This window comes from Coffea arabica, chromosome 3c (assembly GCF_036785885.1).
Source record: "Coffea arabica cultivar ET-39 chromosome 3c, Coffea Arabica ET-39 HiFi, whole genome shotgun sequence".
Classification (NCBI taxonomy): Eukaryota; Viridiplantae; Streptophyta; class Magnoliopsida; order Gentianales; family Rubiaceae; genus Coffea; species Coffea arabica.
In genome coordinates, this window is record NC_092314.1 from 163058 (window position 1) to 175655 (window position 12598).

Genomic DNA, 12598 nt, shown 5'->3' on the forward strand with positions numbered 1-12598 from the left:
AAAATGCTCATAAATTATGCTCCTTAAAATTTATTAATTATTAATTATTTTGTAGTATTTTGTCATTCATTGGACATGTAATACAAAGAACAAATTTAGTAAAAAATTCTAATTTCACTTCCTAAAACAATATTTTAATCGTTTGGATTGAATTTGTAAAGAATTAGTAACCTCAGAGGAGGTCAGTGTAATTTTTCAAACTAAAGGGGAGGTCAGTGCAAATGTCAAAAACCTCAGTAGAGGTTTCTGCAATTATCCCATTTATGGTGGGAGTTAGTTTGCATTACTTTTGCCCTAGTAAAACAGCACCATTTAATACTCTAGTGAGAGAAAATATGGGTGAATTGGATAATTAATGAGGGTACAAAAGAAAAGTAGTTTATAGATTTAAACAATAAAAACTTTTCTTAATTGTTGTGCAAAACCTTAAACGTCGATTATAAAAAAAGGGAGGGAGTACTTAGTAGTACAACAACAGCAGAACAAATAGGATACCAGCAGTTAGCCCATCACATGTAGCAGTATTTTTCAATTTTTTTTTTCTTAGTACTCTGATGATCTGTAGCCCTTCAAGTTTCAATTTTGGGATGAACCCAAAAAAGGGAAAAGCAAACCATAAAGTAGCCCTCAACTTTCATGCTTCACTTCTACTGTATGTTCCTAGATAGAGGCCTCACCTACCACTGATAACTCCCTGCCCTCTTCTTAGTAGCATAGCATTCCTTTTGTTTTTCTTTTAAGTTTTCATATCGCCACCGTTGCTTCCCAGACTTCCATGTGGCCTCTGCCATCACTAATTCAATTTCCCCAAAGGGCCACTTTCTTCAACTGGACTACTGCTTAACTTATTCAAGTTTGCTTGTTCTAGAGAATAGCAGCAGTAGTAGTAGTAGTTCTTAGCAGGATTCCCATTTAGGAGAAACCATAAAGGAAATCCTGCAAAAGTTCCTGTATACTTGGGATTCTTGATAAAGTGGGAGTTAATTTGGGAGCCTAAACTTGCGTACATTTCCAAATGTGTTTCAGGCCTCCTCTCATAAGAAGAGATCTAGGGTTCAGAGTTTTCTCCGTAAAGTTGTCAAAATAAAAAGCTATTGGAGAGAAAGGTCCCTCGTTCTTCAATCTCATCAAAATAAAGGTAAAAGTTTGAAGCTTTGCTTCAATTTCATTGCGATTTTGTTCATTACATGTGGAACATTTTGCTGTTTGCTGCTTCAGTTGCTGTTCATTTCTTTTCTTGATTGGTCTCTGAAAGTCTGCATACGGTCCTCCCGTGTGTTTGGATAATGTGTATTGGCTCCTTCTTTAACGTCATATTTTTTGGGCAATCTCTCCCTCTGTTTTATGTCAGAACTTTGTGGCTCCTGAAAATTGTTCAAGCTACTATTTTTTTGTGATTCATTGGTTGCCTTTGCTCAACCATTTCTCCCATGTAGTGCTGCTCTTTTTCTTCTTGCTGATGCAAGACAATGTATACCTGGGCAGACAGAAGGGCAATATGAATTCGGCTAAAGTAAATTGCGTTTTAAATTAAAAGTGAGTAATAGCTAGAGCAAGAATGCCATCACGATTTATATGGGTTAGTTACCACTGCAAACTCTCTTCATGATATCTCGGTTTTCTTTCTGCAGGTGCTTTCATTTGTTTAAAATGGCATCCGGCCTTAACTTTGAACTGTCAAAGAGAACTCACATCTTTCACCTTAAGGTGTGGGTTTTAATAGCCATGCTTGTGGGCTTGTTCCTTGTGTTTATTGTTTTGGTTCTGCCATTTTGTCTGTCACGTAAAAGATCAAAAAGAGGCAGTGCCACTCTTCCAATTAGCCAAATTCCCAAGGTATCAAAGGAAATTAAAGAGATCAAGGTTGACCAATATTCAGCCAAAAATTATGCTGCCCATGATATTGATTTCCTTACCCTTCAGGACAAGTTTAGTGATAAAGATTCAGATAAGCTTCTTAGCTGTGAAAAGGCCATGAATGCTGATAATAGCAGTCAATATGATTCCTTTACTAATTTGGAGAAAGAAGGTGTCGCATGTGAGTCAGGGGAAAAGGGGGGCGCTGGAGCAATATATAATTCACATCCAGTAGCTGTTTCTTCCCCTTTATCAGGTCTTCCTGAGTTTTCTCACCTTGGTTGGGGTCATTGGTTTACGCTTAGGGACCTTGAAGTTGCAACCAACAGATTTTCCAAGGAAAATGTTATTGGTGAGGGTGGATATGGAGTTGTTTATCGTGGCCGACTGATAAACGGCTCTCCTGTTGCTGTTAAAAAAATCCTCAACAATATGTAAGTTCTCGGATGGGTTTATATAAGGTACCTCAAGTATTCTACAGAACCTGATAAATAATTAACAAGAAGCCTTTTCTCTTGTTTCTAAATTTCCAGAGGGCAAGCAGAGAAGGAGTTCAGGGTTGAAGTTGAGGCTATTGGTCATGTCCGCCACAAAAATTTAGTTCGACTTCTGGGTTACTGTATTGAAGGAACTCACAGGCACATTACTGCTTAAACCTGTTTCATCTTCTTTTCATTTGTGCATTAGATTTAAATGAGATGCAGATCGGCATTTTGTTTGAACCCTTAAAATTTACTGATCAGGTGGTTAAACCTCAAGGCCTTTTTCATTTAGCGAGCTAACTTTACTTTACCTCTGTTGGACTTCCCTATAAAATTCAGGTTGTTGGTATATGAATATGTAAACAATGGAAATCTAGAGCAATGGCTTCATGGAGCCATGAGCCATCGTGGTTATCTTACTTGGGAGGCTCGTATGAAAGTTTTAGTAGGCACTGCAAAAGCGTAAGTCCATCTACAAACTTCTTCTTGTCTTTGAAGTTATTCTTAGGCTCCATTTTAAGTTCAAACGAGATATGCTTCTTGCAGTCTTGCATATTTGCATGAGGCAATTGAGCCCAAAGTGGTGCATCGAGATATAAAGTCAAGCAATATACTCATCGATGATGACTTCAATGCTAAACTATCTGATTTTGGTCTGGCTAAGCTGCTTGGTGCTGGAAAAAGTCACATTACAACCAGAGTTATGGGTACCTTTGGGTGGGTATTTATATCAGATATCCGATCTCAATTGGACAAAGTTTCCTCTTCCTTACTGCTTTCTGTTTACGAGCTCTCCAATTAACCCAAACTCGGCTCTTCTTTTTCTGACATTCTCTGTTCCTCCCCCCCCCCCTCTCCTCTTTCTTTTTAACCCATATAGATATGTTGCACCTGAATATGCAAATAGTGGCCTCCTAAATGAGAAGAGTGATGTTTATAGCTTTGGGGTTGTGCTCTTGGAAGCCATTACTGGAAGAGATCCTGTAGATTATGGTCGCCCTGCACCTGAGGTATGATAGACAGCAATGTTGGATCATATATACATATGTTTGTCTATAAATATCAAAGGTATTGGCCGAAGAAGTGGCATGCTTTTACTAAGGAGTAAACTGGATTGTTTAAACTTGAAAATGTTTTGATTCAGATAAAAGTTGTCATGAATCATATGAAACTGCACTTTACAATCTTGAGCCATAATCAATCACAATCTGTACTTTATCTACTTTCCCTTCCTCTGTTTTCCGATGTTTTCTTGAACCTACAGTATCCAAGTTTGATATAGAAGTTTGGAAATACACATATTCATGGTTTAAGCTACTCTAGGCTTGATTTTTCAGGAAGGACTATCGTTCTTGGAAGCTCTACCGCACTTGTATCCAAAATTTTCTTGACATGTATTGTGGGTTCAACTAAAGTGAACCTTGTATTTCTATTAGTTACAGCTTTGATTTGATTTGATTTGATTTTTTCTTTTTGGGTTGTTGTTGTTGTTTCAGGTAAACTTAGTTGACTGGCTCAAGGTGATGGTCGGGAGCAGACGCTTTGAAGAAGTTGTTGACCCCACAATTGAGACCAGGCCACCAACAACAGCCCTCAAACGGGCTCTTTTGACCGCTTTAAGATGTGTTGATCCTGATGCTGAAAAGAGACCCATTATGAGTCAGGTTGCTCGCATGCTTGAATCAGAAGAGTATCCAGTATTGCGAAAGGTCTGGTTTGAACTTTTAAAAGCTGAATCCGTTTCTCATTTGGATATCCTTTGCTGTATAGTCAGTTTTGGACATTGCTAATTCCTCTTTTTTGTGGGAGGTCATTTTAGATGCCACGCCAGCATTATTAAGGTTTGATAATTGATCTGACTTTGGCTCAGTTGCACAATCAGGGTGGTAGAAGACGAAGAAATCAACCGGGCTCTCAGAGGGAGAATGATGAGACAGATAGGAGCGAAAATCCGATTTTGAGAAGAAGTGACGGCTAAGCATTGCCCAGCTAGCAAAACCATCCTAAATGAAGATGAACGGCCTTCCAAGGTTGTGAGCTGCTGCTTCTCGTTTCAAAGGCAGGCTCGGAAGTGAGCTTGTTGTGGTGGACTGTATGGTTTTTGGCCTTTTTGGTCTGTATCGTTTTTTACCTATATTATAGATAAAGAAGATAAGAAAGATACAGATGACGGGAGGGAGCAGTACAGAAGAAGTTTGTACAGGCCTTCGTCTCTTCTTTCCATCTTGTTATTTACACACACGCACCCAAACTCCAGTAGATAGATATAGATATTATAGGTGGTTCGCGGACGCATAATGCTGGTTTCTTGAAAGATATGATGCTGTACTTTAAGGATCTTCCAATTTTCACGAAAAAGGTTTGTTTCATCATAATAATCATCCTCTTTTTCTTTTTTTTTGGTTTTCTGCTTTTTGAATCACTCAGTCCATACAATACAATATAGTACTAGTCAGTATACCCCTTTGAGTGTACAAAAGATTCATTAAAAAAAAAAAAACAATTATAAAGCCAAATGCATATTTACGTTGGACTTGGACGATTGAAAATCAACTCTCTACAGTTTGGCGATTGAATGCCTGAATGAAACTAGACTATCTACTTCCTTTCATGCCGGTTGCTTAAATAAATCAAACCACTGGCTTTGCGCAGTCACAGGTTTGGTGTTTCACTGGAAGCTCCACTTCGAGCATTCAAAAGAGGCTGCAGAGCTTTTACTACGATGCTCATGTTCGGCCGGAAATCTGCTTCGTATTGCACGCACAAGGCAGCGACGGCAGCCATCTGTTTTTGGAGGACCCAATCATCATCGTAATATAAGCAAATGAGCTTTGAAAGGAAGAAAAATCAACAGACTGACTGATGGCACGACTTAGGTGTATTCAAGAGCAAATGAACTTTGAAAGGAATGCACTATAAAATAAAGAGCAGAGGCCCTTCACATGTTCAGGACGCTGACTGATTCTAGACCAAAGAGAACAGTAATAATTACCTTAGCAACTGCCTTGGGAGGGTATTGATCCTGTAGTCTAGCATCAACACACTGCTTCACCTTATCCTCACTGAGTTTCGGAGTCGCCTAATTCATTTAAATGTGAAACCATCAACTATAGAATGCTGATGATCAATTCTAATTGAATCCCAAATGGAGACTGACACCGTGCAAACAAATCTTAGGAGAGGAAAAAAAAAGATGACAATCCTCCATCACTAATACGACCAATGAGATAGACCACATACCCACGTTACCAGACTCTGCTGTCCTCGTGGCAACGTATGATCCACAGGTTTACGACCAGTCAACAGCTCCAGAAGAACAACACCAAAGCTGTAAACATCACTCTTTACACTCAGCTGCCCAGTCATTGCGTACCTGCCTCCCAAAATCAATCAGGATCAGACCAACTTCAAACTAACTAAAACTCAGCACAAAGGTTTATCTCTATAGCCACTACACAAGACACGAAACACTTACTCTGGAGCATGATAACCAAAAGTCCCCAGGACTCGAGTAGAATGAAGGCGTGCTGCCATGTCAGGGGCTTGATTTGACAAATCAAAATCAGCAATTTTGGAGACATCATCCTCGAAAAGTAAAACATTGCTGGACTTAATATCGCGGTGGATAATATGAGGCTGCACCTTTTCATGCAAATATTCGAGGCCTTTTGCAGCCCCAACAGCAATTTTAACCCTTTGGGCCCAGGATAGCACTGGACCTGGCTGAGCACCTTTAACACCTTTTCGTCCTGGATCCACAGTTGCACAGTAATTCAACACAATTGAGACTAGCAACAATAGTGGACAAATAAATTGAGAGTTCAAAAGTCATCACTAGGGAAAATTTTTGCTGCGGTTTTCTTAAGTGGCATACTGTGAAGAAGCAAGTGCACAAACATTCTTCCACTGCAATAGAAAGTTCGACTTCAAAAAGGTGCCATTGTTTCGTGTTTGAGTCACCTTCTTATTCTAAAGCTAAAGCAGCTTGAAAGAGAGTAAGGCTATCTATATAACTCCCTCGATCTTGCCCCTTTACACTTTGAAGAGCCCAAAAAAAGTGGAAGTGATTTCTGTGTTCCGTGATAAGAACAGATTATAAGAACCTCACTATGATTGCAGATTTACTAGCTCATTAAAAGCTTGAGTTGTTAAGGACGGAGTACGTGTTTATCTACTCAGATGCATAAACATCATGCATTAAGCAACAGCAAAGAGGGATAGTACCTCCAAAACAGTTATAAATGCTTTTCAAGTATCGACATTGTTTAGGTGCCAAAGAAACTCTAATTATGCAAAACCATATTCCAACGAGAGGACAGCTGAAAATGCAATTGCATCAGTATTTATACTGATGCCGTCATATGTACCAGATAAGAAAGGGAAAACTTTGAAAAGAGGTTAATCATATTTACTCTTTCATTGTCTTTATGAAACTTCACTAGCCCAGGGGTAAATGAAGGAGTTCCCTACACAAATTACTGTGTAAAACAATCTTCACTTGGCTGCAGTGGCAATGTCTAAGTTCATCAAAAGAAAATATTTTCTTAACATACCATGAAGAATATCATGCAGAGATCCATTGGGAGCATACTCATAGGCTAAGAGACGGAGACCGCCATCCACAGAATAACCAAGAAGCCCAACAACATTTTCGTGTTTCAATCTTGATACCATAGAAACCTGGAAAGCCATGCACCAAATAGCACAAGTAGTAATTATCAGTTATCTAGATCAAGTACCTTTTTTGAAAAATATTACAAACTAAACTACATGGCCCCAACCTGTTCCAAGAAATCCTGGTCTGGTTGCTTACTGGAGTCTAACTTCTTTATGGCTGCAGCCTGGCCACTTTTCAAGACACCATGGTATACCCTTCCATATGATCCCTCACCAATCAAAGCATTTGTACCAAAGTTATCTGTGATGTCCTTCAATTCATCAACCGGAATAGCTGGGACAGCAATTGGCTGGATCCTTTTGGCTGGTTGGTCCTTTGGAACTGATTCTGGGACACGAAAGCCTGCATTATTACCTACAAAGCATTTACTGTAAGTTTTATTGTGATGAGGTCCCTTCGAAGATTTACTAACGAGAATTGCAGAAAGTAACAAGTGAACAGCACGCAGTTAAGTTGCACAACATTACTGTGACAAAGTATGTCTCCTTGTAGCTTAGAAAAGCCAAAAGTCTTCTTCAACAACCTAATTAAAAATGTGTAAATGAAGCCATGGCAGGTGAAATCAAATTATGTACATTTTCTGTCTCATATTCAAGGTAAAAAGAGGCGGCTTTCAATAGAAACTAAGAGGTTAAAAAGTCAAGCAGGTCACTCTAGCCCATCAAAGTGACATAGAATGGAATTAGCTATTTCAGTAGAAATACAAGTCCAGAATGAAACTCACCTGCAAAGTTATTTGCTGTAAATGGTCCATGATCATGTGTCTTTTGCATGTCATCTTCCGAACAACAACCAAAGCAGCTCATGGTTTATTTTCTTCAACCTCTGTTTTTCCCTTGTAATCTGGTTAAGCAAGCAGTATGACTAATTATAGAAATGAAAGATAAACCATGGGTGCTCAAGAAATAAGAACATAAAGCATTTGCTTCGTTGCAAGTCCTTATTATTATTATTTTTTTAAAAACAAATATTAAAGGACAGTCACCATATAAATGGCCAAAAGTAGTGGTGTTCTAGATACAAGACAAGTATTCTGATAAGCAACTTCGTATCTAGAGCTGTTGTTTAGATGGTAAAAGTTGATATGAGTAACATATAAGATCAGAACACATCCAAGTTGGCGTTAGGGATAATTACACCGGTGTGCTTTTCTCCAAGATTTGGATGCGTGGTGCCTGCATGTCGTTGTAAGGCATAAGGCCAAGCGCAAAGCAACATTTAGGTCAATAAGTGAGTGTACAGCAAGTAACAGAAGCGCAAACTTAGTTCAAAATTTTGTCCTCTACAAGGGCGGTTATTTATACGTAAAACAAAAAAAAAAAATAATAATAATAAATCAAGCTGCAGTTGGAAACTATTGCGCTGCAATGCTTCAGAAACCGTAAGCAGAGAATTAAAATAAGGACGATACGCGTTTTAGCTTGAGAGATGAAATGAAAAGACAACAGGAAACTTAGAAGAAAGCATGATCCTGGCAAGTAGGAACAAGACACAGGATTTCAGGAGGACATCGAGGCGCTGACACACATGCTAAACGATAACCAAAAAAAGACGAATTAATCAAATCAATCAGTCAAGGACGGTATCTAAAGAAGCAAATTCATCACTGGTTCACCCTTTCCCTCCCAAAAAAATAATTAAAAAAAAAAGAGGAGTGGAACCCGGAAGCACGAAAATAAAATTGTAATCCTACTTACTTAATTTGCAGCAAAGTACAAGCATATCAAAGCATCCGCAAATAATCATCACAAAGGCATTCAGAAAAATTCAATCTTTCCAAAGTAATCAAGGCTCAGGTTGGAGCGAAATTCCCAAAAAAAAAAAATCGAGAGATGAAAATGAAGCAAAGAATCACCTTTGGCTGTTGGGGGAGTCTGGTCAGCGCAGATTAACGCTGGAGAAAGAAGAGACGGTTTAAGTAAGAGTGGAAGCTGTGGGTTTCCTTTTTTGTTTTTTCTCTTTTTTGGGTGCTAGGGAAGGAGAAGGAACCAAGACCAAGAAGCAGTTAGCTACAGTTGCAAGGAAGGTAGCGGTGGCTGTGCAGAGGGGCGAAGTGGTAGTATAGTGGGGAAATGTGGGTGGCGGTCCACCGGTGGACAAAGTCTAAGCAAAATTTCTGAACAAAGGCTGGACTACGCTAGGTGAGCAGTAGCATAATTTTTTATAGGAGTATATATAAAAAAGGAAAAATAAAAAAAAAAGGGGCTACTGGGTATAAAATACTTTTTTTTCCAAGCAAAAGTACTTGGATTGGGAAGAAGCGCGTAAGAAGAAATGTGGCGTAATAATTATAATTGTCAGTGCGGACGAGGTTCGGTCCATGATTGGGGCGCCGTCACAACTCACAACTCATATAATTCGTTGAGAGGAGATGTGGGGGGGGGAGTTTGTTCGTTCATTTACGGTCAAAGGTTCACCTGAATTACCCATCAAACAATCAATCAGCAACACAAAAAATGTTGAAGAAGAAGAATGGGCACTTTAATTGGCGGCCAATGAAATTTGATGAGAAGGAAACATTTTATTGGGCCCCAAACCACCACAAAATAATAATAATTTATATATAAAAAAAAAAAAAAGACACAATTAGGATCCTTGTTAGAGGATAGATGATGTGCATTCAAAATTTCAAACCACAGCTGGCTGGCTGGAGAATTACTTTGGAAATTTTCATGATTGGCGTGCAGCACTGCACTACTGTGCATTCACATTTTCTTTAAGAGGGATAATTACATAAACCTCCCCTCGGGTCCTGACAATTGCGCCACCTCCCTTGAGATTTGAAAAATTACACTTATCCACCCCTCTTAGTGTTATAAAAAGAGTATTGACAACTTCACAAGTTCTAAGTGAAAATTGAGTGTAAAGGAAAAAAGTAAGCGACATTTTGCAAATATTTTCTTATCCAAAACCTCTAAGTTCATCTCACCTAACACGTTGTATTCAATTGCTAATTCCTTTAAATGGATTTCTTACCTAGTTTTATAAATAGCCTGTATAATAGGGATGCATTTGTTAAAAAAGGGTTTCTTCACGACTTACTTAGCAAAAAAAAAAAAAAAAAAAAAGCCCGCGCATTAAAAAAACGATGCCTTAGAACATAGCCTAGATTTTGCTGCAAGGGCCTATCTTAAGATTATGTACTTAGCAAGTATTGCTGATATTTGATTTCTTTCTTTTGTCATTTAATATATTTTGTGCAATATAAGATATTCATTGGATTTTTTTGTGCCTGCATCATCATTTGTTACCAGATCATCATATTTTGTTGGGGAATTTTTTGAACCTCAAGGGAGGTAGTTGCAATCATAACAAACCCTTTTTTTTTTTGGCCTTTTTCGCTTTGATAAAATAAAAAACTTTCGATTAGGGCTACAAATATAACGAGGCTGGCTGATGGCAGCCCATGACTGGGCATAAAGGCCAGGATACCTGTTGTGATTGGACGCCCAATCTCTTTTGGGTCCGTTAAGAATCATACGTCATGGACTTTAACGATTCGTTTGGCAGCTTCGACATTTTTTTTTGGGGCCGTCAAGAATCACGCATGCTCAAGTCAAGGGAATATCTATTATACTATTCGATTCGGTTCGATTTTGGTAGTGCTGCTGTTCAAAGTCAAGACATAGCCTAAGGTAAGAACCGAGTAAAAGTTTTTGTTTGTTCAACTTCTTTGTTCTTTCTGCGAGAGAGAGAGAGGAAAGGAGAGAGGGGGCCGCCGCCGTGGCTACAAATTAAAATTTTTATGTTTCTATCCTCTAGCCTACAAAGTCCCGCCCCCAGATGCGCACTGGCAATGTAGAAAATGAGAATAATTACACATCGACCGACGAAACAAGCTGAGGGCGGCGAGGGGCGGAATGGTCCTTTCATCGCTGACTGTTGATTCTTTAATGCAGCTGGAATTTCATGCCACGAGGAAGAAACTGCTTCTACTAGGGACTGGAGTAGTAGTAGTACTCGTGCACGGTTGCTGCCAGCAGCAAAAGCAGATAGAGACGGGAGTCTTGATGGTAGCAGCATAGCGTGCGAGGGCGGCAGTAACGAACAACTGCTATCAGCTATGTATATGTACGTCGTATTTGTGCCCCAATTCTCCAGAAATAAACTAGCGGACACAAAGAGACGGATGTGAGTCACCAGCAGCACACACATATATATATATACATGTATATGTATAAATACAACGATGGAGGAGGAGGACGACGAGAGAAGCAATAATGCAGTCCTGTACTGATTTGATTTTTATACAGACAGCGAGCATCTGCTGCAAATGGCCATTACGTACCGACCGCTGACCACAAAAAAAATTGACAGTTCCAATCCGCCATCGCGAGCAAGCAAAGGAAGGACAAATATGCAGGTCCCGCAACTCCCAGAGTAATTGCCCCCACACACAACACTTGCTTTCTTCTGTGTGTGGTGGTTGGTCCCCTGCCATTATCTCCTCCTCATCATCATCATCGTCATCATTTTCGTCGCGTCTCCTCGCTCAAATCAAATTCAAATGTACTGCTACTACTACTTGCTGCCTGCGTCGACCAGACCAACGGAGATGAGATGGACTCCCCCTCCGGCCAGTCCATCGTTCCTTGTGCTGCTCCCTAGCTGTCTTTTTTTTAAAAAATTATTATTATTTTCTCCATTTGGCTCAAAATATTTTTACATAAACCTAAACCCTAACAAAAAGTCTTCTATATATTATCCAATTTTTTCCAGTTTCAGGCGGCCGGCGTCTCCAGAGCAACAAAAAGACTCTCATCGTCGGATTTGCCCTCTTATCTAGTCTAGCTCCTTTAGGAATGAGTACCATGCATGCTACTGCTACACGATTTTCAGCGAACGAAAGCACTACCGAGTTTTTAAAGCTTGGTTTGAATTCTTGACAATTGAGTTTGAAAAAAATGTATCCAACTTAATACTGCTCTTTGATCCATTATCAAAAAAAAAAATGTATCCAACTTAATGCTCTTTGATCAAAATCAAGTCCGCTAATGGGCTAAAATTTCCAGGCTAGCTCATAAAGTTAATAGCCACCAATCCTCCTTCAACCATACATACATTACCCACTTGATAATAATAATTGAATTATATCGCAAACAAGAACTCGCCACCAAACCAGGCCAAATTTGAGTACCGTTACCCATATTAATTGTTTTTAACTCTCTATCTCCATGCTAGCCCATATGTGTAGCTTACTGTACTCATTTGTCCATTGCATGTGGTGTGGTGTGGTGCGTGTGCCGATTGATACGAGAGACTTTGAGGTTTTTGGATATGACGATTTCCAATGCACTCTAGTCGCCACGCATTGTACTTAAATTGCGAGATTAATTCATTAAATGGGGTTGGGGTTAGGGGCATCAACCCCCTGGGGGGTCCGGATCCGGCTGGTCTGTAGTGGACCCGATTCCAACGAGTTTTGATTTTAAAGTCTCTGAAACAGGTCCAACGGGTCCGAGTCGAATTCGGGTTTAAAGGCCTCAAATTTAATTTTTCAAAATCAATTACAAATCCAATCTTCAAATTTAAACAAATTGAATCACAAATAATTCGCAATAGTCAATTTAAAACCAACCAC

The 12598-nt window shown here is 39.3% G+C and overlaps 2 protein-coding genes across 6 annotated transcripts; one reads left to right on the forward strand and one right to left on the reverse strand.

Annotated features, from left to right (window-relative positions):
- The first annotated feature begins 586 nt into the window (after positions 1-586).
- On the forward strand, positions 587-4717 carry LOC113735301 (probable receptor-like protein kinase At5g18500). Of its 4 annotated transcripts, none has more exons than XM_072081582.1 (9): positions 587-1138; positions 1437-1536; positions 1632-2291; positions 2391-2495; positions 2679-2801; positions 2886-3056; positions 3220-3349; positions 3836-4048; positions 4210-4717. In XM_072081582.1, exons 3-9 carry the CDS (start codon positions 1651-1653, stop codon positions 4315-4317), a joined length of 1491 nt encoding a protein of 496 aa, XP_071937683.1. In that variant the 5' UTR covers positions 587-1138; positions 1437-1536; positions 1632-1650; the 3' UTR covers positions 4318-4717. The 4 variants fall into 4 exon arrangements, with proteins under 4 accessions (XP_071937683.1, XP_071937685.1, XP_071937682.1 ...); XM_072081584.1 differs by having other exon boundaries at positions 1486-1536; XM_072081581.1 differs by lacking the exon at positions 1437-1536.
- LOC113733828 (pto-interacting protein 1-like) lies at positions 4685-9179 on the reverse strand. Of its 2 annotated transcripts, XM_072081587.1 has the most exons (9): positions 8873-9179; positions 8155-8192; positions 7742-7860; positions 7121-7371; positions 6893-7019; positions 5815-6088; positions 5580-5712; positions 5332-5418; positions 4685-5123 (listed from the first exon to the last, which is right to left on the reverse strand). In XM_072081587.1, exons 3-9 carry the CDS (start codon positions 7821-7823, stop codon positions 4992-4994), a joined length of 1086 nt encoding a protein of 361 aa, XP_071937688.1. In that variant the 5' UTR covers positions 7824-7860; positions 8155-8192; positions 8873-9179; the 3' UTR covers positions 4685-4991. The 2 variants fall into 2 exon arrangements, with proteins under 2 accessions (XP_071937688.1, XP_071937687.1); XM_072081586.1 differs by lacking the exon at positions 8155-8192.
- Between the last annotated feature and the right edge of the window lie 3419 nt (positions 9180-12598).